Source organism: Lathyrus oleraceus, chromosome 6, assembly GCF_024323335.1.
Source record: "Lathyrus oleraceus cultivar Zhongwan6 chromosome 6, CAAS_Psat_ZW6_1.0, whole genome shotgun sequence".
NCBI classification, from domain to species: domain Eukaryota; kingdom Viridiplantae; phylum Streptophyta; class Magnoliopsida; order Fabales; family Fabaceae; genus Lathyrus; species Lathyrus oleraceus.
In genome coordinates this window covers 328,072,570-328,098,551 of record NC_066584.1, presented here as the reverse complement: position 1 = coordinate 328,098,551, position 25,982 = coordinate 328,072,570, and the positions used below count along the sequence as shown (strand labels likewise).

Here is a 25,982-nt window from a genome sequence, read left to right as displayed (position 1 = left end):
GTTTCTTAACATGTTTAACTTCATCTTGGCTTTGGAGTGGTTCATTTATATCATGCCATTTCTGTTTTACACTTGCCTAAAATTGATACATGATTTGTGGCCTTGGTTGGGTTTGTTTTTGTATACCATGATTTGTTGATTTTAATTTCTATACTTCCCCTGGTCCAAATAGCATGAAATTTGATATGGTGCTCATTGAATGTGCTCTGTTTAAGCTTGAATTTTCTGGGAATTTATTGAGCTATTTTGGTATTGGTTTGATTGTGATCATTCTGTTTGCTCTAATGTGTTTCAATCTTGCCTAGTTTGACATGTTTTGTATATGAAATGGATTTGGTGCATAGTTTCGATGTGAAACCAACTGGAAGTTCTTCTTATTTGTTAAATCTTGACTTTGATCAATTTTAACTTGCTGTTTTGAATTTTTCACCTCCTTTTGACCCTAGGCTTGTCCTAGTGGTCTTACTTCTCACCTTTGAGTTGTTTTTTCAGGTTAAGAAGCAAAATGCTTTGGAGAGTTTAATTCAAGTTGATTGAGTTTGGTTTATTTGATTGTGATGAACTAACTTGGTTTGTTTTGTAGGATGCCAACTCATTTCATTTGAGTTTGTGCTTTGCACATGTGATTGATTGTGTTGTCTGTTGGTTCATAATTTGTCTGTTTTGACTTTGTGATTGGGATGCTGATTATATTTGATTGATTTCAGGTACCATAGTCGCTTTAGTTCTTTGAGAACTAGCTTGATTTGCTTTGCTTAAGCATTGAGGTAGACTCTCTTGTCTCCATGTAGTCTGGAAGACCTTGCCTGTTACTTGGCCAGGCACCTGTCTGAAGTCCTCCTTAAGAGGCAATGTTTGTGCTTGTTTACTTTTGTCCCCAAGCAGGTAAAGACCTCTATGAGGCAATTGGTAGACAAAAGAGATATGTAGCCTATCTCCTACTATTCTGTGAGTCACTCACCTTGCTCACACCATATGTGTTGATGCATAGTGAGTAAAAACCCAAGATCAGTTGAGTCAGTGTCGCAAGTGTAGAAGGGTTCCCACTTTCTGGACCCACACTTCATTGTCTAAAGCTCTCCCTGACCAGGGATAAGAGATGTGAAGTCTCATCTTCACTCACCTTTCATCAGCTTCACCTTGACTCTCAATGTCAAGGTTAAAAGCTAACCTCACCCCGATACAGAGGCTTGTTTGTCGAGGTTGACATGACCCCTCGACTAAAGCCTAGCCTTGATGTTTGAGCCCCCTTGTTGGTGTGTTTACTTCATGCTGTATATGTTTGTGTGGTGTGATTGTATCCCCTAGGTTTGCTAGACTCCGCGTAGTTTCGTTTGCATGTCAATTAAGGTAGCACGGTTCCTTCGTATAAGACTTCCTTTCTTGCTTGAGCTTTCCTAAAACACAAATAAACATTATCCCCTCTTAAGGATACGTCAACTCCTTCTACTACAGGTGAGTAAGTCTCCAAAGGTCGAGCATCCGGTAGATTGCGTAGTGACGTCGTCCACTTAAAAAACACAAACCAACAGGAATAGTTTAGCCGAACTACGGCAACTCTGATTCTCATGTCTAGATGAGATACGTAGGCACGAGATGCGATGTCTTGTCGAGTTTGACTAACAACTAACACTAATTCTTTTCTCTCGCCCTCGTTGCGATTGAGACCTTCCCCTTCTCTTGCCCTAGTTGCAATCGAGACCCTTCTTCTTCCTGTGGTGGTGTCAGGAGATGGATGTAAGCCCAGCGATTGGCATTCCGTATCCTCTTGTTGTGTGCTTGGAGTCCGGTATAAGTCCATCAAGTGGCATCTGGTTTCCAGTGTGGGTGTGTGTTTGGTTCGGAATCTGATGTAAGTCCAGCGATTGGCATTCGGATTCCACGTTTGCCTTTGTGTGGTTTTGTTTGGCGTGCGTGAGCCGAGCTACGAATGCTCTGATTCTTCTTAGTCCAAGAAGATACGTATGCATAAGATGCGACATCCTAGCGAGCATGTTTTCCCCTAGTCCGAACTACTTAGACTCTGATGTCTATGCTTGATAGACTAAGTAGCCCAGGACGCGATATCCTGCCGAGTCAGTCTTGTTTGTTTTCTTATGTCTCTTTCAGCTAGTGTGTGTGTGTTTGAGCAGTGTTTTAGCAACCATTTTCCTTCCTATTGTGCGTGGATCCCGTCGAGTACGACGGATGCGTAGGGGTGCTAATACCTTCCCTTCGCATAACCGACTCCCGATCCCATTCTCTTTGGTCGCGAGACCATGCTTTTTCCAGGTTTACTCTGAGCGTTTCCTTTCCCTCTTTTGGGATAAATAACGCACGGTGGCGGCTCTGTTGTCTTGTTTTCCCGCCGGTTTTTCGCGTAATGCGACAATTACCTAATTGATTTTAATGTGGAGATTCATCCTAATTACCTAATTGATTTTAATGTGGAGATTCATCCTATTTATTTAATTGATTTTTAATGTGGACCTAATTACCTAATTGATTATAATGTGGGGGATTCACCCTAATCGCCTAATTGATTGTAAAATATTGCCTTTGAATATGTGATCTTGGACCTCTCTTTGTTGCCTTACGGTATTACGGTATTATGGTCATGTCCCGCAAATGTAGGGATACACTTAGCAAAGACCCGTCGGTTAAATCATGATGTCCCTATAAGATAAATTATAGTCCCTCGGATGTCGCCTTCGAATATATGATTTTGTCCCGCGAAGTCCCGTCGTTGTAGCCTGCGGTTAAATGATGATCGTCCCTTCGAATGCTAAGGTATCCTTACAAATATTGCCTTCAATGACCAATCGATGACCCTATGATGTCCCTTTTACATCCAAAGGATAAAACTACTTGCTTCTCAATAGTAAGGACAGTTTTACCCTCACAAGGATAGGAAATACCTATAAAGACCTGGGTAGGTATAACTCTTAATTGTTGACTCACAACCTAAAACATTTTTCACACCCCACAAATTTGCAAAATATCTATTAGAAAGTCACCACTTGGCATACATTCGTACTAGGATCATTGCCAAGTTATATTTTTCTAAACAGCTTTCAAAATTAAACGAGATGAACACTTTGTATACATTCGTACAAGAATCATTACAAAGTTAAACTCTCTATTCAAAACATTTCCTAAGCAGTTCACAAACATTTTTTCAGACAAACATAAGTGATCAAGCAATTAAGAGCCCATGGATAACCATGGATACAAAGGGTGCTAACACCTTCCCTTTGTATAATGTACCTCCCGAACCCAAAATCTAATTAAGGTCTTTCCTGTTCTTTTCCACCTTTCCTCATGGGATAAAAGAAAAGTCGGTGGCGACTCTTGCTAACCGCGACATTTGCTTTCTAAAGCAAAAACACAAAAGTCAGTTCACCGTATGACAGGGGGGATTTATCCTTGAGAATCCTCCAAACCACGTCTCACTGTGTCGATAGCTCGGTCGACCCTTCGTCGTTGGTATATCGACAACTTATCATTAATTCTCTTTTAAGGAAATTTCATTAATTCTTTCTCACAGTAAATATCTTTCGTTGACATTCTTTACTGACTTTCTAGTAGCTGAAAATCCAAGTGTAACAACACCATGTGCCATCTGAGCTTCCCCACTCTGTATCAACCCCTTGGCCTTTTTATCAATAGGGAGTGGATATTTTAGGGCATTTTCCCATATCTTCAAGCATACAAAAAATCTTGATCATCGAAGTAAACTATTTTACAAAGTGGATAAAAGCATATGTTATGTTCAAGATAATGGTAGATAGATACTTTCGCTTTTATTGGCATAAAATCATGTGCAGGTTCGATTTACCAAGAATCATTGTCTCCAACAATGGAACTCAGTTCATCAGTATCACCATAATTGATTTCTCCAAAGAGAACCAGGTACAAACTATATTTGTATTTGTTGTTCACCCACAGGAAAATGGACAAGCAGAGTCGGCCAACAAGGTAATATTGAAAGAGATCAAGAAGAAACTAGTTGAGGCTAGAGTTTTGTGGGTCGAGCAATTGCACGAAGTATTATGGTCATACCTGTAGTACCTCAAATTTGCACCTACCATTTGTACATACATTTCATTTTTAGGTCATTAACATTGCATTGTCATTGCATAGCATGTTACATCTCATCAGGCAAGACTGGTCAGGAGATTCAACTATGCAAGGCAACAAAAGCATTTTCCATGAGATCAAAGCCCTAGGGTTGGTACAATGAGTTCACATGACCCAAGGATCATTTTGAAGTAGCTTGGCCAAGTGTTGAAGGCTCAGAACTCATCAGTGCATGTGCAAGTCATCTGAGGCCCATAAAAGTCAACAGAAGTCAACTGCAAAGTCAACTGTGGATTTGAAGGTGGGAAGTGGTTAGAGATGCTTCATTCATGTTCAAACAAGTCTCATTTGACATTTCAAGTATCAACATTGAAGAATTTGAAGTCAGATCAAGACTTTCCAAAAATAGCAAGTGACCTGTAATTTGAACTTTCCAAAAATGGAAAGGTTTTGGACCAACTTCAACTCAAGTTTACATCATCAAGAAAGCTTCAAATGAAATTTTGTCCAACATTAAAGTTGAATATCTTTCTCTCCCATTTCCAAAAAGTCCAAGATCATGAATTTCTCATGTGTGGTTGAGGAGATATGGTCCAATCATGGCAAAGTGTGTTTCAAAATTCAAATGAGCGTAACTTTTCAACCAAAGATCCAAATTGAGTGGTTCTTTTTGCATTTTGATCCTCATGACATGTACTTTCCAAGCATAGCATTACATGGCATAAATTTCCTTTGCATGGGCATGTGCTTATTCATGAAGATTTTTGAAGAAAATTGCATAACATCATTTTGGATGATCATGGGCATACAAAATCATTTCCAAAGCTTGCATGGACATTGATTAAATGGATTTGGGCCAGAATTTGGCACTGTTCACGTGCTTCTCATGCATGGGAGGTGAAAGACACATTTTGCACATACACCTCAAAATTGATTAATCTCATTTGCATTTGGCCTAAACAGTTCCTAAACATGATTAGCATGTGGTATATATAGTTAATCATAACTGTTTCCACTATTAGCATTCATTTTAGATCTAGATTCAAGAAATTATCCAAAATCTTCTCTCAAACTTTTTCTCAATTTCTTCACACAAGAACATTTTCTCTTGATTGATTCATGTTCATGAAGCGTTTTTGAGTAGAACTGGACGTGAATTCAAAGCAAACCGTGCCATATTTGTTCATGTGCAAAGCTTGAAGATTCCATGGCAATTGCAATTTGAGCTGGATTCGTGTGCAATTGAGCTTCAATCTCACCAGTATTCATCTCTACAAGCATCCTAGAGAAGATTGGAAGCCTTACAAGCCTTGCATCACGTGATTCCAAGTTCTGCTCATCAAGAAGGTTAGTTTTCGATCTCTTTAATTTTGCAAATTATTGTGATGTTCTTGTAGATCCTTGAATGGTGATGATTCTGGTACAAATTTTGAGTGATTTGGTGCACTATACACAAAGTTATGCTCAATTCAAGTTTGGATGAAATTTTTTCTTCGCTTCGATTTGAGTTGTATATGATGATCCATGGTTAATTGATGTTTGATCTTGAATGTATGTGGAATGATGAACCGATTGGTGTAAAAATTCGTGAATTCTGGAACATTTTTTGAAATCTGGAAAATTCGTATGAAGATCTTCATGATCTTCATCTTCCACACATGAACACCATGCTGTTTCCAGAATTTCTAGGGTTTCGCTACCATTTTGCTACGAACATCATGATTAGCTACGAAAATTTGAAAACGCGCCAGACTTAGGGTTTTGGTGTTGATACACTGCCGTTTTGGTTGTGGCGTGCTTGGGAATTCAAAAATGGATTCGATTCGATACTGAGCGAAGGCTTTTTCAAAATGCTTTGCTATTTTTCTCACTTTCCCTCCTATTTCCATGTTTGGCTCCATTTTAATTTTCAAATCTTTCATCCACTTCCAAAAATCATATAAAATAGGAAAATGCACCAATTTGATCCCAATTTTTTGCTATATGATCCTTATCCTGTCTAACTTTTTATGATCATTAAATTGCAAGTTGTGCTTGGCTGAAAAAATCATTTGTCCTAGGGTGTTTGAATGCATATGCATGTTTGACCATGCCTTGTTCATTTGATCATAAAATGCTTGTTTCTTATCCAATGATTCTGAAATTTTGTGTATGGATTCTAGACATGTTGAGTGACATTTTGGCTTTGGTTTGAGATTTTTCCCATGATTCATTTTTGTTTTATGATTATGCTAACTTGGTGTGACAATTTGTGTCACACATTTGGTTGTCTGTTTTATGCAATGTGATTGCCATGCCTAATGATGTCCAATGCTCCTAATTTTTTGTGTGATGTATGTTATGGATATCTAGATTGCTCATGATTTTTTCCAGATTTGTTGGAATCATTTCTGTTTTGATTGAGATTTTTCATTCATGTTGACCATTTGGATGCTTTGAAAATGCCTTTGACTTCACTTGATCATGAAATGCATTTGGTTAATGATTTTGATATGAGTCTTTTTAGGATATGTCAATATATGTTTGAAGTTGCTTTGTGTCAATTTTGAGGTTCTGTTTTGACTGTTTTCTCCATCTTTGACCCTAGGCTTTGACCTAGTGGTTTGTGGCTTACATGTGGGCTTTGATTTCAGGTTTAAACATCCAAGTCCATAGTTGATGATGCTTCCTCATTTGAGCATTGATGTTTGCTCTTGATTACTAACACTTGTGTGTTTTGTAGGTTGATGCTAACTCATTTGAGTTTGCCTTGTGGCTTGCACATTGTGAACATTGTCTGTCTGTTTGTTATTGCCTGTTGATTGTTTGTCTGTACAGTTGAACTGATTGGTTTAGATTTTTCACAGGTACCTAAGTTGCTTTAAGTTCACTTGAACTTTGCTTTGCTTTGCTTTGTTGCTTAACCACTGAGGTATAACTTCTCTGACTTCATGTAGTCTGGAAGACCTGTCCTGTTATGTGGGCAGGCACCTGTCTGAAGCCCTCCTTAAGAGGCAATGCTTGTGAATGTTTACTGTTATGCCAAGCAGGTAAAGACCTCTTAAGAGGCAATTGGCAGATAAAAGGGATGTGCAATCCATCCCCTGCTATTCAGTGTGTCATTTACCTTGCTCACACCATTGTGTTGATGCATTGTGGATAATAACCCAAGATCCTGTTGAGTCAGTCATCTGTGGAGAAGAGTTCCTACATTCTGAACTCCCACACCTTCTACTTGAGTCAAGCTCTCCCAGGCCAGGGATCAGAGCTGTGAGGTCTTACCCTCACTTCCTATTTCATCTACTTCACCCTAACTCTCAATGTTAGGGTTAAGAGCTAATCATACCCTTTTCCAGTGGCTTGTTTGTCGAGGTTGACATGACCCCTTGACTAAAGCCCAACCTTGTATGAGCCAATTGTTTGCATATAGTGTGTGCTTGCTTTATTGTGCTCGTCTATTTGATTGTGCTATTTAGGCTAGCTTGCTTCCTGTGCAAGTTAGGATAGAGACCTTAACATAGGGATCGCATGCATGACAACTTCTAGGCTCGAGTCGTAGTCTCCCTAGTAGTTTGTGTCTCCCTTTGTTTCTGGTTAGGACAGAAGTTCTTTCCCTGTTTAGGGGAACTACGTCGCCCTGATCCTCACACCAGATGAGGTACGTAGGCAGGAGATTGAGTTGATCTCTCCGGGCGCCCTTTTTCTTTTTCAACCCTTTGTGTGCGTTTGGAGTCTAACGTAAGTCCAGCGATTGGCAGTTGGTTTCCTGTGTTTGCTTCCTTGTTGGAGTCTGACGTAAGTCCAGCGATTGGCAGTTGGTTTCCTGTGTGTGTTTGTTGGTTCGGAGTCTGATGTAAGTCCAACGATTGGCATTCAGTTTCCATGTTTGCCTGTTTGTGTGGAGTCTGACATAAGTCCAGCGATTGGCAGTCGGTTTCCTGTTTGTGTTTTGTTTGGCGTGCGTTAGCCGAGCTACGAGTGCTCTGATTCTTCTCTGGTTAGAGAAGATACGTATGCATAGGATGCGACATCCTAGCGAGCACGTTTCCCCTGTCCCGAACTACATCGACTCTGATGTCTGCGTCTGACAGACTACGTAGGCCCAAGATGCGATATCCTGCCGAGTCCCGTTTCCTCCGTCTTTCATCTGTGTTTCAGTCCAGTGTGTGTGCAGTGTTTGAGCAGTTATTTAGCAACCTTTCTTCTATTCTTTCTGAGCGTGGATCCCGTCGAGTACGACGGATGCGTAGGGGTGCTAATACCTTCCCTTCGCATAACCGACTCCCGATCCTTGCATCTCTGGTCGCGAGACCATGTCTTTTCCAGGTTTACTTCGAGCGTTTCCTTTCCCTCCTTTGGGATAAATAACGCACGGTGGCGGCTCTGTTGTTTCGTTTTCCCGCCGGTTTTTCGCGTAATGCGACAATACCATACTACCCCTAATTCCACCACTAGGGAAACTCCTTTTATATTATTATATGGGGCTGACGTCATGCTACTAGTCAAAATAGATACACCAACATGGTGACGCTCCCACTTCAACAAAGATGAAAACGAGGAAGGGCTCCAATGTAATATCGACCTAGTGGACAAAACAAGAGATGTCACCCACATCTGAGAGTTCGCTGAAAAACAGGTAGCATCTAGGAGATACAACTCCAAGGTAATTCGAAGAGAGATGTATAAAGGTGATTTAGTACTCCGATAAGTCGTAGTGTCCCCCTATTACGGAAAGCTACAACTTAACTGGGAGGGGTTGTATCATATATATCAAAAGTTGCCTAATGGGGCTCACAAGCTCGACGAATTAAATGGATGGCTCATCCCTAGAATATGGAACTCAACTAATCTAAGATATTATTATAGCTAAGTGGTAGAGCAAATCACCGGTTTACGAAAATCCTTATAACAAATTATGGTATTTGCAACAAGTTATTATGATTTTACTACTAAATCATATTGTTGGACTTCCAAAAAAAATCCTTGTCGCCCTACGAGGGTAATTATATTGTTGTAATTTCACATGAAGATCCTTTCCGCCCCCATGATAATTATATTGCTAGACTTCCACATGAAGAGTGCAGGAGCCAGAGAACTCAACACACATCAATGCCTCAAGAAGACCTCGAGGGAGAAGGAGCATTAACTGGCACCCAAGTGTTTGAAATACCTGTAACTACATAGGTGGGTCAGATTCCCACTCTTAGTTCGCGAATTGCTCCATCATTCTTCATTGAATATGAAAATAGTAATTACCAAAGGTAAGAGCATTACAGACAATCGAATTGACGACGAGGGGTAAAAATATCTAAAAATCACCAAAAATAACCTTCATTTCCTTCTTCGTGCGAGCATCCATCAGCAACCGCATTTCACTAAGCCATTTGAGACGTTTCTACGAAGTCCCATCTCGAGGAGTCACACCCTAACATAACCCAACTCCTTGACGAAATTAACAATTATTCTCTTCAAACAAAGTTCCTTCTGAGATATATTGCCCGTATTATAAACGTACAACCCATTCCCCATCAAAAAATGACATTTGTTCAAGTATTTGGGAAACTGGCTGATACATCCGTCTTCCACCCCGGTCCCTACGTTACACATTGTTGCATGAGCCTCTTTATGAAAAGGAACAACTAAGAAGAAACGTTTTTTGAAGTGCTTCAGACTCTCCAAAAACATTCCAAAGCTATGAACAACATGCACCGTGTTAATCAAACCATGTCCCTACGTCTGGGTCGTAAAACTATGTTGTAGTTTGAAAAAAAGGAGGAAAAGGGACATATAGGGTTTTCCCCTTTGACATTTACACCAATATTGGAAGATCTTAATATACGCTTAACTCGCGGGGTGTAGATGTGAAGGGGAAACCGTCAAATGATTCAAAACTTCTATTTCAAATTTGTTGAAGGGCAATCGAAAACACGGGTCGAGAAGATACATTCATAGAAAAGAATGACGCATTCACCATATTCGTTGCAAATTCTCTTATCTTCATCAGAGGTCAATACGTCCCAATTCAAAGAAGGACCTACGTCCATAAAGGTGTTATTCAGACTACCCTCTCGAACAAAGATATAAATAGTAGATGAAGAGATAAGGTCAACCCAGGAGGCAGAAGTATCTTCTTTTGATTTTGACTAATGATGGACACTACTTTCTTCAAGTGACAAATAAGAAAAAAACAACGTCTCAAGAAAATGCAAAGATGACGAGGACCAAATACGATAAAAAACCTCGCATTGACAGGTAAAGAAAAGAGCTTGGGGGAAAGTTTTATGAACCGACTAAAAAAGTCAGTAGGCCCGACCTAGAGAAAGCAATAATTTGTATAAAAATCGCTTACTACGTAGACGTACTACCATGGGGAAGAGTGCATGATATATAGGGCCAAGATATATCCAGCGACTCCCCATATTTCACGCCTTAAAGATGATAATTTGTTATAATCGGTGCACTATATAAATAAAACATGCACCAATTACAGGGACACAATTTCAAATTCATATATCATTCACTTATCTCTCTCTCATACTGACTTGAACATTAGAGTGTTAATCTTATAAGTTAACCCCTCTTTCACCGCAACATAAGCTCAGGTCCACCGTTGCATACCGTAACCTTTGTTCACCGATTAACTCTGGTTCTTTTTCATATTGAGGAACATTTCCTCATTAATGTACTTATGCTTCAAAACTTGGACTAATAGGAATCACAATTTTGGTGGAGACCTCAAACCAGCTTACCCAACTTAGAAGTATTAACCTCTCTTGCTTTTCAGATCCCAAGACCACCCAACCTTTTGGACATAGTGATTTTATTCTAGCCAACAAGATGCACAAAAAAGTTTGCATTACCTTTCCACAAATTTTTTTTGGCCATTCTATCAATAATATCACAAGTTAGTTGAGGTAGCCAAGCCATTTTCATATAATAGTTTGGGATAAAGTTCATGACAATCTTTACCAGAGTCAAACAACCAGCCTTGTTTAACCATTTATGTTGCCAATATGCTAATCTCTGGATGATTTTTTTTCTTGGAACTCAAAGTCCTTGCATAGAAAGATATCATGCAACACAGAGAAACCGAAATACTTCTCTAGAGTAAGAGTTTACTTAATATCCATGTTGAAGACAATTAAATCCTTTTAGTCCTCTCAGTGGTAGCGGAAAAGAATATTTTTGATTTAGAAACATTCCCTTTAAGGCTAGAAAATATGACAAAATGTTTCAAAATATCATAAATGATCCATACATGGGAGTTTGAAATATTTACGAAAAGAATAATATCAACAACAAAAAATAAATGCGAGAGAGGGGGTCCATTACGAGATAACCTGACAAGTTTTCAATGGCCTTCATCGATTTCTATGATGATTGTCTGTGACAAGAATTCCATGCAGATAAATAAGAGATAGAGTGAAAGAGGTTCACCTTGCCGTAAACCTCTAGTCGAAACAAAATTTTGTAGGCGTCTCCTATTCCAAAGAATAAACATAGAGGAGCTAGTTACACAATGCATGGTTAATTTTATATTGATGGGAGGAAACTCATTTCACTTAAAACAAAATTCTAAGAAATCCCAATTAACATGATCATAAGTCTTTTCAAGATCTACTTTAAACACCATGTTAATTTTTTTCTTTTTAAATATACACATAATATGAATTACTTGTGAAATATAATGACATTATCAATTGTCCGTTTACCAAATAAAAATCTAAACTATATTAATATATATATATATATATATATATATATATATATATATATATATATATATATATATATATATATATATATATATATATATATATATATATATATATATATATATATATATATATATATATATATATATATATATATAATACATTTCATTTATATATTTAAAACTAAATTAAACTTTTCAAAAATATTTTTTAGTTTTTTTAACTTAAAATTTTGACGTCTAAAAGTCTTTGCTTTGCTCAATTTACTCTTGGACCGACCTTAAAAAAACAAGTTTTCTAATATTAATGTTTCTATTGTAGGTTAAATTCGATATTGTAAGGGATGATTAATTTGAACAAGATATTTTTTTAAAATAACCATTTTTTTCAAATTTTTTTCGAAAATAACCAATAATTCAAAAAAATATCAAAATAACCAGGTTTAGAAGAGGATGCGTCAGATGAATTGGTGCACCCCCAAAGCATTAAGAGGAGGCGTCAATAGCATTGGCGCGACTCCTCATGAGGAGGCGCCAATGCTATTGGCGCATGCATTGGCCCTCATGAGGAGGCGCCAATGCTCCTGGCGCCTAGGTGCAATACATGGTGTATGCGCCAATTCATCTGGCGCATACACCCATTGTAATTTTTTTTAATTTGTTTTTTTTAATTTTAATTTTGTTTATTTAATAAATAAAAAATAGTAATGGAAAAAAATAAATTTATTGATGACGTAATAATTGGTTACGTTGGGACTGACAATAAACTAATGACCGAACCGATTATAACATCCCCCTGTTCCACATCCAGGTATGTTAGTTTGTCTCCGAGGTCTCCCACGATTTTATTGAGGTGTTTGAGGTCTTTGTGTGCTAACCTGATCGAGCGATGGCTGGTGGGAAGGTCTGGCGGAAGTTCTAGCGGTATTTGATAGATGTGTCATCATTTGTTCCTAATATCCGGAGGGGCTCTGGCCAACAACGCTTCTGTAATGGAGTTCGGTGCCCATGTCATCGTAGTTAGGCTGTTGAGGTTGGGTGGATTAGGGACGGTATAGTTGCCCAAATTAGGTCATTTAGTCGTTTTGGAAACGAAGCAATGATTCCTGGGGCATACTATAGTTAAACAATGGTTGGGTTTTATGTTGATGGGATGTTTGGGTGGTCATTGGTGGGGGGCTACGATGAATGACCCATATGAATCATCTGGGCTATAGACGGTTGTAGTTGCGGGGTTTGATTCTTAGTATTATGTTTGGGTGGGTGGTATGTGTTGGTGTAAGCCCTAGAGGCCAATACTTTTGGTACTTGTATCGAATTATTTATTAATAATAAAAGGCATTTTCTTTATTATGGTTGATTAATAAAGTCCCTAGAATAGATAGTCCGTTTAATGTATTAAGTGTGACTTAATCATGAGAACACATTAAACATAAGGACACTATTCTTAAAATATCCGTAGTCGAGCTTTAATGTGAAGTGGGATAACATTAAAGCATTAAGACTATTATGTTTGTAGACTGATGATCACATCTCATGGATCATGGATAAAGAGTTATCAAGTCTTAAACATAGGTATGAATATTAGGAGTAATATTTATATCGGATTGACCCGCTATGAGAATACTATATAGAAAGTTATGCAAAGTGTCATAAGTTATTCTCATGGTGATAATAGTGTATACCACTCTTCGACCTGAAACCACTATGGATCCTAGATGTAGAGTTGAGTGCTTTATTACTGATCCAACGTTATCCGTAACTGGATGACCATAAAGACAGTTGATGGGTACTCCACGAAGCATGCTGAGGGACATGAGTGTCCTAGATGGAATTTGCCAATCCTGCGTAACAGGATAAATGTCTATGGGCCCAATATTGAACTGGACAAGGGTGACACGGTCTATACCTTGTGTTCAATATAGACATAAGGGCAAAGGGGTAATTATACACATAATTATTATCACAGGAGGTTTTGTCAGATCACATGACATTTTCGTGACTTGGGTAGCAGTGATGTGTTGCTAGATACCGCTCACTGTTTATTATGTTAAATGCATGATTTAATATAATTGCCAACGCCGCGAAAACCTATAGGGTCACACACAAAGGACGGATTGATGAGAGATAGAATAATTGAGGAACATCGTAAGGTACGGTGTACTTAAGCAGAATACGAAATATGGTAAGGTACCAAATACTTAAGTGATTTTGGCATATTATGAGATATAGGCCAAAATGCACTTAAGTGGGCTTTTTGGCTTGAAGCCCACACAAGTGGTTCTATAAATAGAGCTCTTGTGCAGAAGCTTTGTAAGGAAATTCATACTCCTGACAACACAACTGAAGAGTTGGAATTTCGTATCTCTCTCTCTCTCACTCAAAGCCTTCACTCACAAACAGCTAGCACTGCGATTGAAGGAATCCGTTCGTGTGGACTGAGTAGAGACATTGTCATCGTTCAACGTTCGTGATCGCCCCGTGGATCTGTATCAAAGGTTGATCATTGTCAGAGATCTGCACCAAAGGTTTGAATCTCCACAAGAGGTAACGATTCTATCACTGATCATGCTCATTCGTAAGGATCATTAAAGGAGAAATTTTTTATATTCCGCTGCGCCTTGGATGGCAAATCTCCTTCAGTATGAATGGATTGCGACGTTGGATTGTTGGTTGTTGGGTGGATGGCATGAATGGGTTGCGAGGTTGGGTGTTTGGTTGTTATGTGTATGTGGTAGGTTGATGTTGTGTGGTTGGTTGTTGGGTTTGGGTGGGTTCACATTGGTGTTGGGTGGGGAATTGTTGTGGGGCGTACGATGACGAAGCAAGTTGGCGTGGATCCATCAAATATCGCGGCTCAGATACAAATTGTTGAGTTGTTACCGACCTAAACCATGCCATATATTGTTGAGTCGATCTTGCACCATGGATGACTGGTTCGTTTAAGACGTGTTATCGTCGATTCCTCAATTGACGACACATCTCTTTTGCAAAGTCTCTCCAGTCAGAATGATCCCATTGTGTGTCAACCCTTTTTTGATGCCAATTCCCCCAAACACGTGGGAGATTCTGGAATCTATTGTAGCATGCCGAACTGCAGTTTGACCCGGTCATTTTGGTGCATTTCCACCGTAGTGAATCGGATAATCGGCGTCTTCGTTATCCAAACTGCAGCATCGTCATGGTTCACATCATGATCCAGACCCAGATATGGCCTCCAGATAAACTGTAAAACAATACGAAACGATTAGATGGAAAATAATTTGATAAGTATTTTTAAATTAAAATATAGTTGTGTAGGAGTATTACATCGTCATGTCCAATGTGGTCCAATAGATTGCGATAGACTACAATAGCGTGTTTCGGACACCTATTGTAGTTTATCCCCCTTACTGACCACCTAGGTTAAAAATATTATTTACTGTTAATTATAATATATAATTAACTAAATGGTAAAGTTTTAGACTTACTTGGTTGCAAACGGGAACACAAATGGGGGCTCGTTTATCGGGGCGAGCGACAACATTCTTGACCAACCCCAAGCTTGAAGCAAATACTCACATGAAAAAAAAGTACAGGTATTCTTTTTTGCAGTTTTACACATTGCACTATATAGATGGGCCAACAGAGTTGAACCCCAGCTATATATGTTTACCTTATTAATGTTGCGTAATAAAGGTAGATACATTATATTTACAGAATTACCTATACTTTCTGGAAACAAAAAATGACCAAATAAAATCATAATATAACACCGAGCTTTTATTATTTTCTCGTACTCGGTTGAATCTTCGGACAATACGATACTGGCATAATATTGTTTAAGGTATTTAAACTTATACCTTGTCCCATTGCTTGACCGGATATTTCTCCCTCAATTTCGTCGTCTAACAAAGGGGCATCCAATAATTCATTGCATATAGAGTTGTCTTGGTTAACTCTACCATTCACGGCCTTTCCATTTATACGGAGACCCGACAACATGTACATGTCCTTAAGTGTGACGATACACTCACCAATCGGAAGGTGAAATGTGTGACTCTCGGGTCTCCACCTCTCCAACAAAGCAAGAATTAACTTGTAGTCCACCGAGTACGAAACAATGTTGAGTAGATTTCCAATTCCACGTCCTCTAATATGTGGTTCTATTAAAGGATTGTGGGGTACATATTCATGTACACAACATCTAAGGCGCTTCAGATCCTAATAACAAAAAAGTAAGAAATGTAATAAGAAGAAGAAATACATAATCAACAAAGACAACTCTATAAGAAGTAAGAAAAACATAGATAATAAAGGTATACGACTAAAAAACGGAATAAGTAAAAAGAGAGAGATAACATACAAATGCCGAGATATTCTCGAGTGTTCCTCTGTGTTCATCACCCATAGTCAACAAAGACATGATTTGATGTTGTAGAGCTTGAGTGTGGTAGAGAAATAGCGTGACAAAGAAGAATATAGATGAGTAGTGATGAAGATGATTTGATATTGTTGATATGAAAGGCTATTTATAGATGAATGAGTGAGTAGGTTTGCAACCTAAGAATAATGGGATTGGTTGCATGCAATGGAAAAAAAAGACAATGGAATGACAAAATGCAGACTACCCTTAGCTTTGTCTTTGTCCTAGGCGCATGTGAAGAATCACATGCAAAGGAAGAGACGCCCTTCCTCTTCGCGCCTGCATGTGATTCTTCATATGCAAGGAAGAGGCGCCCTTCCTCTTGGTGCCTTAGTGTAGGGAATGGGAAGGGGCGCCCTTCCTAGTGGCGCCTTAGTTCATTTGAAGTGAAGGGGCACCCTTCCTCTTGGCGCCCAAGTTGCTTTATGGCGCCTAGGGAATGAGCGCCTGTTAGGAATATTAGGGCTTAGAGATTCCTGGATTCCCTAGGTGCATATGTGTTCTTGTCACTCTTGTCACTGCATGTGGATTCTTTTCACTGCATGCATGGTCAAGTCTGTACAGACAAATCAAGTGATCAATGCAACGCTATTTATGCTATGCAGATGAACAACTTAGAAATGCATTCAATTCCAGTAAAGAAACTTAGATTTTTAATATTTGAACAAAATGTCTTCCACACAACATTACATGATCAATGCCCATGTTGAAGGTGAAATGTTTGATCATCAGTTGTTTGGTTTTTGTTTTCAAAACACAGAGGTAACTCGGTTTACAATAAATCGATGATCAAAATTTTCACATATGAAACAAAGAATAGAAAAGAAATTGCAGTGCATTAATATGGGCCAAACCATCTACAAAAATCTGGTTTGGTTTGCAGAAAATCAGGTTAAATTTTATCAGAAGAAGATTCGAGATGATGACGATGTTCAGCATATGTTTGTCAGTCATGAACAATCCGGTTACAACGATATAGAGTTGTATATATTACCATATCAACAACAGGTGTCTCAGTTCATTGATCAGTCACAAGTGTTTTGTGAGACTGATGACGAACAAGCTGAGGTGAATGGTCCAGATGACGAAGAAGAAGAAGTCGAGATCATGGTTGATTCAATGGTGAACGCTGATGAGGAAGAGGAGCCAATACCAGCAAGTCATGTATATTGTCCACCCCAACATATGACAAGGTTGAATTTGGGTTCAGATGAACCTTCATCAAATGTATGGTATAATCCTTACGTGTAAATGCAATGATCTTTGAAACAAGGAGACACATTTCGCACAAAAGAGGAATGTGTAAAAGCCATTAAGAAATTCCACATGCAATTATCAGCTGATTTCAGAGTTGACAGAACTGACGCATCGAGGTATAAAGTTTATTGTCTGAATGAGCACTGCCTTTTTAGGTTGTCAACTTCGTACCGAAAGAGGAGCGAGTCTTGGGAGATTGGATCAACGGGTCCAGATCACACATGCATGCTGACAAACCCAATGCAGGATCATCGTAAATTAAGCTCTCAGCTAATATGCGATGAAATATTATCTGTCATTGGCAACAATCCGTCATTAAAGGTGAGTATAATAATCTCGCATATTAGGGCAGAGTACGAGTACACTCCATCATATGAGAAGGCATAGATAGCTAGGACAAAGGTTATTGAAAAAGTGTTTGGCAATTGGGAGGAGTATTACAAACAACTTCTAAAATACCTGTTGGCTCTAAAACAATATGCTCCCGGGACTATTGTCAAGTTGGAAACATTGCCCGCGTATACACCAGACGGTACATGTGCTGTTGGAAATGGAATATTTCACCGTCTTTTCTGAGCGTATCAACCACGTATCATATGTTTTTCTTTCTGTAAACCAATTATACAAATTGATGGTACATGGTTGTACGGAAAATACAAAGGAACGCTACTGATGGCAGTGGCACAAGATGGGAATAACAACATTTTTCCAATCGCCTTTGCCCTAGTTGAAGGGGAGACTACTGAGGGATGAAGTTTTTTCCTAAGAAATCTCCGATTGCACGTTGTACCTCAACCTAACTTATGTTTTATCTCCGACAGGCACCCTTCAATCATCAGTGCATATAATAACATTGATAACGGTTGGCAAAATCCTCCTTCAATGCATTTGTTCTGTATTAGACATATTGCTCAAAATTTCATGCGGGAAATCTAAGATAAGACGTTGCGGAAGAAGGTTGTCAATGCAGGTTACACATTATTAGAACATTCTTTCAAACACTACCACGAGGAAATAAGATTGTCAAGCGAAGATGCAGTACGGTGGATCGATAGTATTCCATTGGAAAAGTGGACTAGGGCATACGACAACGGTCAGTGTTGGGGCCACATGACAACAAATCTTGTGGAATCTATAAACTCTATCTTCAAAAGCAACCGTAACCTACCTATAACCGCTTTGGTGCAGACAACATATTTCAGGCTAGGGGTGCTGTTTGAAACCAGACGCTCAAAATGGAGTTCAGTGTTGCAATCTGGACAGTTGTTCAGTGATGCTTCAATGAAATTCATTAGACATGAAGCTGTCAAAGCAAACACACATGTGGTTACGGTCTTTGACCGCATTAAAGGTTGGTATAGTTTTGCCGAGTCCATGGATCACAATGAGGGTATGCCGATGGGACAATACAGAGTCAAACTAGATAGAGGTTGGTGTGACTGCGGAAAGTTCCAAGCCTTTCGTACCTCCTGCTCCCATGTAATTGCGACATGCTTAAAGGTTCGAAGAGATCCATCCTACTTGCTATATGAAGTTTACAAAGTCGTTAGCCTTTCAAATATTTATAAAATTAGTTTTTCTATAGTGGCAAAAGAGGATTATTGGCTAGAATATCAAGGGGACATCGTCTGACACAACGAAGTTATGCGAAGGAAGAAAAAGGGTTGTCCAAACAGCACCCGGGTTCGAACCGAAATGGACACGGCGAACAAAATGGTTAGACTATGTAGTTCATGCCGTCAGCCAGGTCACAATCATAATAACTGTCCTAGTGTTGGAACGAGCACAACCAGATAAATTCACATGTACCTCTATTGCAATATATGAAAAACTAAATTTATTTCATATTAGACGTCTGTGACGAAAGTACCATTACATAAACAATAACACAAATAATTATAACAAATACAATACAAGAAATACGCGATTACAACCATCAAAACAATTATGAACATGTAATGCATCATCCTACGAGCGTCTTGGTCGGTCTTAATATCCACCCATTCGCGCACTTCTCCGTTTTGGTTGAACGTGGACACAAACCATTATATTCTTCTAATCCTTTCACCCTCTCCAATTTCTCCCTCTAACCAACTGTACAACGTCCAATTAAGACGTTCAAACATATCTGTGTTCAAAAGTCGAATCTGTACCGGAGCCGCAACGGCGGAAAATATTACATCAGCATTTCGTTTCTGAATGTATGCAGACATTGTTAAAACAGAGAAACTTGAAGGTGATGGTGGTTGAAAAGAGAAATTATGGTATTAGGAGATGATTTTGAGTGAAAAATATTGCATCCAAGGCGTGGTATTTATAGAGACTGAACATCAATTGTACATGACATGCAGGCGCCTGAGGGATTGACGTCCATATGAGAGAACATGCAGGCGCCAGATGAATTGGCGCCCACACTACAAGGCACACATAGGCGCCAGGAGAATTGACGCCTCCTCATGAGGGACAATGCATGCGCCAATAACATTGGCGCCACCTCACGAGGAGTCCAATGTATGAGTCAATGCTATTGGCGCCTCCTCTTAATGTTTTGGGGATGCGCCAGTTGAACTGACGCATCCTCTTCTAAACCTAATTATTTTAGTATTTTTTTTGAATTATTGATTATTTTTTTTAAAAATGGTTATTTTAAAAAAAAAAATCAAACATATATTTTAATAATAGTGAGGTACTAGTAATAACTTTACTTTTGCTTGTAAATTGCATTGCTACGATAGAGTATTATCCTAACATGCAACTTCACATCAATGTTAGGCAGGTGTAAGCTACAAGATCCTAACATGTGTCTAAACATAGCCACCTTAAATCTGAGTCTCATTCTTTTGATACGGGACCATCTCTTCCTACATAGGAAGTGTCCTCACGCTGTCAACAACTTTAAGACTAATCCCTGGGTTCTCCCATAGATCAAGTAAAGGTTATCCAACATAATTTTTTTAACTCTGCGAGAATCTGATCCTGAAAGTCGCATTCTTGTCCTCTCTACTTCTCACTTTATTATTCTCTTTCTTCCAAGTTCCAACAAAAAGAACCCAACTCGTTGCTTCATTAATTTATTTCACCAGTTAGTTGCATTATTACTAAGATTTCCTCATTAAAAAAACAAACAAAACAACGATGTTTCTCTCTCTATTCAACGCTACAACTCTTTCGTCAAACTCACTCCAATACCAAAAAAAATAACTTGATCAACTGAACTACTAGTACTATACAAAAAAACCATGTCGGAGAATTCTGAAATATCCGCAAGCACATCATCCAGAAGTCTCGGCGAGATACCAGAAATCGCCGCTATAAATCTCAAACTCGATCTCGTATCAGCAGCGAAAGGTAATATCAAGTTCTTGAAGAGTGTTGCCGATTCTCAATGGCTTCACAACACAAATATTACAGTGGAAGCAATACGAAGGTTTGTATAGTCACCTTTTTTTTATGAATATTAATAAATGAATATGGTCTAAGGGTGGCACGTTTTGGTAGGTACCGTGATTTATGGATGCCGTTGATCTCTGATCTCACGGTGGTTGACTCTTCTCTTCCTATGATTCTTCCTCCGTTTGATGTTGAGTGGATTTGGTTCTGTCACACTTTGAACCCTGTAAGTTATAGAGAATATTGTGAGAGAAGATTCTCGAAACTCGTTGGTAGAGCGGTTATCTATGACGAAGAGAATAGAGAATATGCGTTGTTTCGATGCAGAGAAATATGGAACAGTAAATACCCCTTTGAGTCTTTTGAGAATGAAGCGAGTTCTGATTCGCAGGATTCTGATACCGTGGTTGCTGAGGATGATGTTTTTAAGGAAGTTGAGAAGCGAAGGTTGTTGTGTTCTAAGTTTATGGAGCCGTATAGGTCTGAGTTGGTGTACTTGATAGCAGCGAGACAGAGATATAAAGCGTTCTTGTTTATGATGCAAAGGTTTGCTTCTGAATGTTCTTCGCGTTTGGTACCTACTTCTGATATTTTGTTGATGTGGTTGACTCATCAGAGCTACCCAACGGTATATATGGAAGATTTGAAAGCGTTGGCTTTAGAGAGTTATATGCAGAAGGTTGCAACTTTGTCTGAAACTGTGAAGGACAAGGAGTTTGAAGAGACCAAGAAATTATGGGACAGAGCCTTCAATCAACCTTATGAGAAAGCCGGTGGAGAGGTGCCTCTGACATTGGAAGGTGCTATTGCAATCAAGTCCCCCGTCTCGTGGGAAGAATCAGACACAGATGTCAATACAAAATATAGGTCCTTGCTTCCACGGTTATTACTCGAGGTTTGTTTCGTAGTGTTTTACTCTCATAAGGCCTATTGATCAAACTCTTTAAGTTTAGAATAGTCTATTTAAGGGAATTAATACATTTACTATAATTGCAACTTTGAATGTTTTCTGCAAACAACATGGAAAAAAAGTGATTTCTTATGCCTAGATTCATGAAGTTTATGTAATTTTTAAAATGCAGGCGTGTGTGTTTGTGAGGCCTAAGCCAAGAATAAAGGCATTGCAGAAGGATACAAACCGTGAGTTCTTACGCCTCCGAATGATTAGGTGTCATAGTGAGCTAAAGTTAGATGAAGCCATCTCCAATTTCCCCTTTGATTCATGGAAAAAAGCCTGGAATCTTTACTGTGAGTTTGGAACTAAGGGAGTTGTGCTTGAATATCGCCGTCATGGTGGTGGCAACTGTCTGAAAAGAAGTAGCCGGCAAGACACCATTTCGTTTCGCTGGAATGATTTATTGAGAGCGGATTCCCTAACGTTGGAAAAAGAAGTTAGTCAACAGGTGAATGTCGTTGTATCAATAACGCCACCAGTTCAAGCACCATACTTGTTGAAATGTGTGCCTGATCGAGTCACGGATGATTCAGGGGCAATGATATCTGATGTGTTTCTAAAACTGAATAGTTATCGCCCACAAGAAGGACGTTGGTTGTCTCGCACAGTTCTTGATCATGCAGGGAGGGTGTGTTTTGTTATTAGAATTAGGTAAAAATGATGTTCATATTGAAACGGAAGGAGTAGATGGTAGAGTTAGTATTGTGAATCGAGATGCCTTTCTGTTTACACATATACAAATGTTTAAACTGCAGGATAGGAGGAGGATTTTGGAGAAGAGGAGGTGAAATTCCTTCAGCTGTAAAATGGGAAGATAAGATAATAGAGATACGCGAAGGATCTTGGTCTTATGTTGCTGGTTCCATTGGTAGAGCCCCTGGTATGTTTTATATAAATGTTACTACTTGAAAACTACTCTATTTGGTTCATGCAAATTTGAAATATTTTCTTGTTTTTTGTTTCTGTCTAGTACAGAGAAAGTTGTGGCCACTGCAACACCAAAGGAACATACAGACCAATGTAAAACAGCGTGGCGCTTTTCAACAGAAGATGAACTGATTATACAGTGGGATTCATCACTATCATTATCAAGTCTCACTTTTAATTTGACAAATTCAACGTCTCCAGAGTCATCGGTAGCGTGGAGATGTCCCTAAATATATACTCGGAAATGAAGTATGATATTTTTTCCTTCTTACATAATAACTTGACATAAGTTTTAATCATGACTTGCAGGTGAAGTTATTGAAAGGGAGGCAAATGCAATATAAAGTGAAGAAAACAAAGTCAAAGAACAAAAGCGAAGAAATGGAGGACGAGGACGAGGATGAGGATTTTCTAACGGTAGTACGTTTCACAGAAGATAACCAAGATGGAAAAGCAACAGCTCTACTTAATTGGAGGCTAATGGTTGTCGAAGTATTGCCAGAAGAAGACGCTGTGTTGATGCTTCTCCTTTGTATTTCAATACTGAAAAGTGTATCCGAAATGAAAAAACACGACGTGGGAAATTTGTTGGTGAGGAGAAGGTTAAAGCAAGCAAAAAATGGTACTAAGGATTGGGGTTCTGTGATACTTGATTCATCTTCATTTGGTGATTCACCTTATGTTCAACCTTGGTATTGGAATGCTGGGCTTGTTATGACATTGGATGAAGGAGATCAACTCAAAAGGCAGCCAGTATTAAGTCATTCTGCAGTGGAAGGCAGTGAAAAGTTGTACAAGAATGGGATTATCAGTTAAGCCTTTTTTTTTTATTTACTTCCTTTCCAATTTTAGTTTGTTTGCTTGATTGTAATTGATTTTTTTTGGCTTTCTTTGAGCTGCTCATATTTACAGGGAATTCAAAATTCTTAGTTTTGCAGTTTGTTTGGAATACACCATAAAATATAAATTCTGAGTCTTGCAGTTTGATTGTGAGTATTTTTATAACCATAGTTGTATGGATTTATAAAATTTATTCAAATGCAATTGTTTAGGTTAGCTTTGTTATGCATAGCCGATTCCAAACCCGGATAAAAAAAGAGAATTGTGTTAGGCAGTCAACCGTTAACGTAAAATTTTGTCGAATCTCTATGACATGAATCAACTATGAAATAACGTGAATGTTAGGTCGATCCCGTAAGGAAGTTAGTTCATGAGAGTAGGTTTTGGATCATGGAATATACACACACTCACGGGAAAATTTAGTGGACATTGTGGTTAGAAGGAAGATCAATTTCATGTGCCTACAAGAAACTAAGTGGACGGGTGAAAATGCAAGGGAATTAGAGAACGCGAGATTTAAGCTTTGGTACACCTAAAAAGTTAGATCGAGAAATGAGGCGGGGATTATTGTGGACAAGAGTGGAAAAAAGATATCGTGGATGTCAAAAGAGTAGGAGATTGAATCATAGTCTTGAAATTTGTAGTGGAACAAGACACCTTTAATATTATTAGTGGTTATGCACCTCAGTTTGGATTGGAAGAACACCTTAAAGTAAAATTTTGGGAGGATTTAGAATGATTACTTTAGGATATACCCCAGGGAGAGAAGCTCTCTAGGAGGGGCTAAATGGACAAGTAGGGAGCGTATCAAGAGGTTTTGAGGGTGTACACGAGGTATGACCTCGTGGAGGTAAATGTGGAGTGTAAATCCATCATGGAGTTTTCGTCGGCCTTTGATCTTACTATAGATAATACATGGTTTAGAAAAAGAGATGAGCATCTTATGACATAAGAGTGGGGTAACATATTCCAAGATAAATGTCTTTCTTATTCATAAATTTGATAGGAAAATTTTCTTGGACTGCAATGTTATTTCGGGAGAGAACCTGACTATCCAACATAGAGTATTAGTTATGGATGTAAGAATCAATAGGAGAGCTAAGAGAAGAAGTCACATGAGAATGCCACGTATCAAATGGTGACATTCGAAGGGTGAAAAACGGTTAGCCTGAGATTTTCGACTTAGTCTTTTCTACATGAATGCGAGATACAAGGTGTGTATAAATACTAAGTGTAAGTAGCTAAGACATGTTGTCAACACCAAGTTACGAATTCGATAAGTGGAGTTTTAGACAAATATGATCAGGTAACTTGAAGGCGTTTTCGACAAGAGTAACGGTTTGGAGCGGCTCAAGAACCAAAGACATGTGGAAACATATCATAAGAGAAACGCCGACGTAGAAGATATGTGTCGAATGCTGGAGACATAATCGTTGTTGATGGTTATTGATGTACATAGTATATAAGTAGATTTCGTTTCTCTAATAAAGGTTCACATTTTATTTTATCTCTTTAGAATTCACACATCCAAGTCACATAAATAAAGAATTTGTGGGAAATATATGAATTTGCGTCCCACTCTTAATTCAATCATTTTTATCCAATTGTTTTATTGTTATATTTTCCTTTATTTTCTTTGTCCATTTAAGCATTTAGTCATTCATTTCTTTGAATCTCTACATTGAAAAACCTTATAGGATTAGTACACTTTTCTCAAAAGTTTAACACAAAATGTCCTATAGGATTTTTCGTGTTTGATCCCTCAAGTGAACTAAAACTCGTGATTGTTTGCTACAAACACCAGTAAACAACTTGACACGCTTAGTAAGACCGTTTTGTGCAAAAAAATTTTTTTTGCAGAAAGTGTATGTGCTTTTATGTTTGTTTTCGTTCTTCACATCTAAATATTGTCAATGGTTGAGTGTTTATGCGTATGAGGAGTTGAAAATTTGTTAGTATGTCTAGACCATCAAGGAATTCATCTCCTCAATGAGTCCCTTTTTTCTATAACAACGCTCCAAATGCAAAAGAACAACCAATCGGAATGACGGTTGGAGGTGCAAGCACTTCAATAACCGTTGGAGTAATTGCTCATGGTGTGAGTTAGACGCTAGTTTTGATGGAGACACTAGAAATGTGATACCACCAATACAATAAACTAGTTTTCATTCCTTCATGTGGTTACACCAACCACTATAGGAGGTACTAGGTGTCCATTCCTTCCAAGTTTTACACTTCCTCTAGAGGTAGGGAATATCTATATGGCATGCTAACTGCAATGATGGTAGGCCTACAGACGAATGCATAAATGTCCGCAAATAATGAAATGGATGTTGCATATCCTTCCAATCCAAATATAACATCAGGATCTGCTATAAACAAACACGGTCGAATGGGTCAATCTCAGGGAGGATTGGGATACATCCCTCAAGTTATGCCACTCTTAACTAATAATT

At 38.6% G+C, this 25,982-nt stretch overlaps 1 protein-coding gene across 2 annotated transcripts; it reads left to right on the top strand.

Annotated features, from left to right (window-relative positions):
* The first annotated feature begins 20,210 nt into the window (after nucleotides 1-20,210).
* On the top strand, nucleotides 20,211-23,671 carry LOC127096840 (uncharacterized). 2 transcript variants are annotated; one of them, XM_051035378.1, is made up of 6 exons: nucleotides 20,220-20,841; nucleotides 20,913-21,699; nucleotides 21,887-22,410; nucleotides 22,515-22,639; nucleotides 22,735-22,895; nucleotides 22,996-23,671. In XM_051035378.1, the coding sequence occupies exons 1-6, from the start codon at nucleotides 20,654-20,656 to the stop codon at nucleotides 23,500-23,502; spliced, it is 2,292 nt and encodes a 763-aa protein (XP_050891335.1). In that variant the 5' UTR covers nucleotides 20,220-20,653; the 3' UTR covers nucleotides 23,503-23,671. The 2 variants fall into 2 exon arrangements, with proteins under 2 accessions (XP_050891336.1, XP_050891335.1); XM_051035379.1 differs by lacking the exon at nucleotides 22,996-23,671 and having other exon boundaries at nucleotides 20,211-20,841; nucleotides 22,730-22,895.
* The last annotated feature ends 2,311 nt before the right edge of the window (nucleotides 23,672-25,982 follow it).

Bases quoted from the DNA above. Each gene is read 5' to 3' on its own strand.
- LOC127096840 (XM_051035378.1), top strand. From the start codon at position 20,654: ATGTCGGAGAATTCTGAAATATCCGCAAGCACATCATCCAGAAGTCTC. The intron at 20,842-20,912 runs GTTTGTATAGTC...ACGTTTTGGTAG, and splicing joins ACAGTGGAAGCAATACGAAG to GTACCGTGATTTATGGATGC. The intron at 22,640-22,734 runs GTATGTTTTATA...TGTCTAGTACAG, and splicing joins TTCCATTGGTAGAGCCCCTG to AGAAAGTTGTGGCCACTGCA.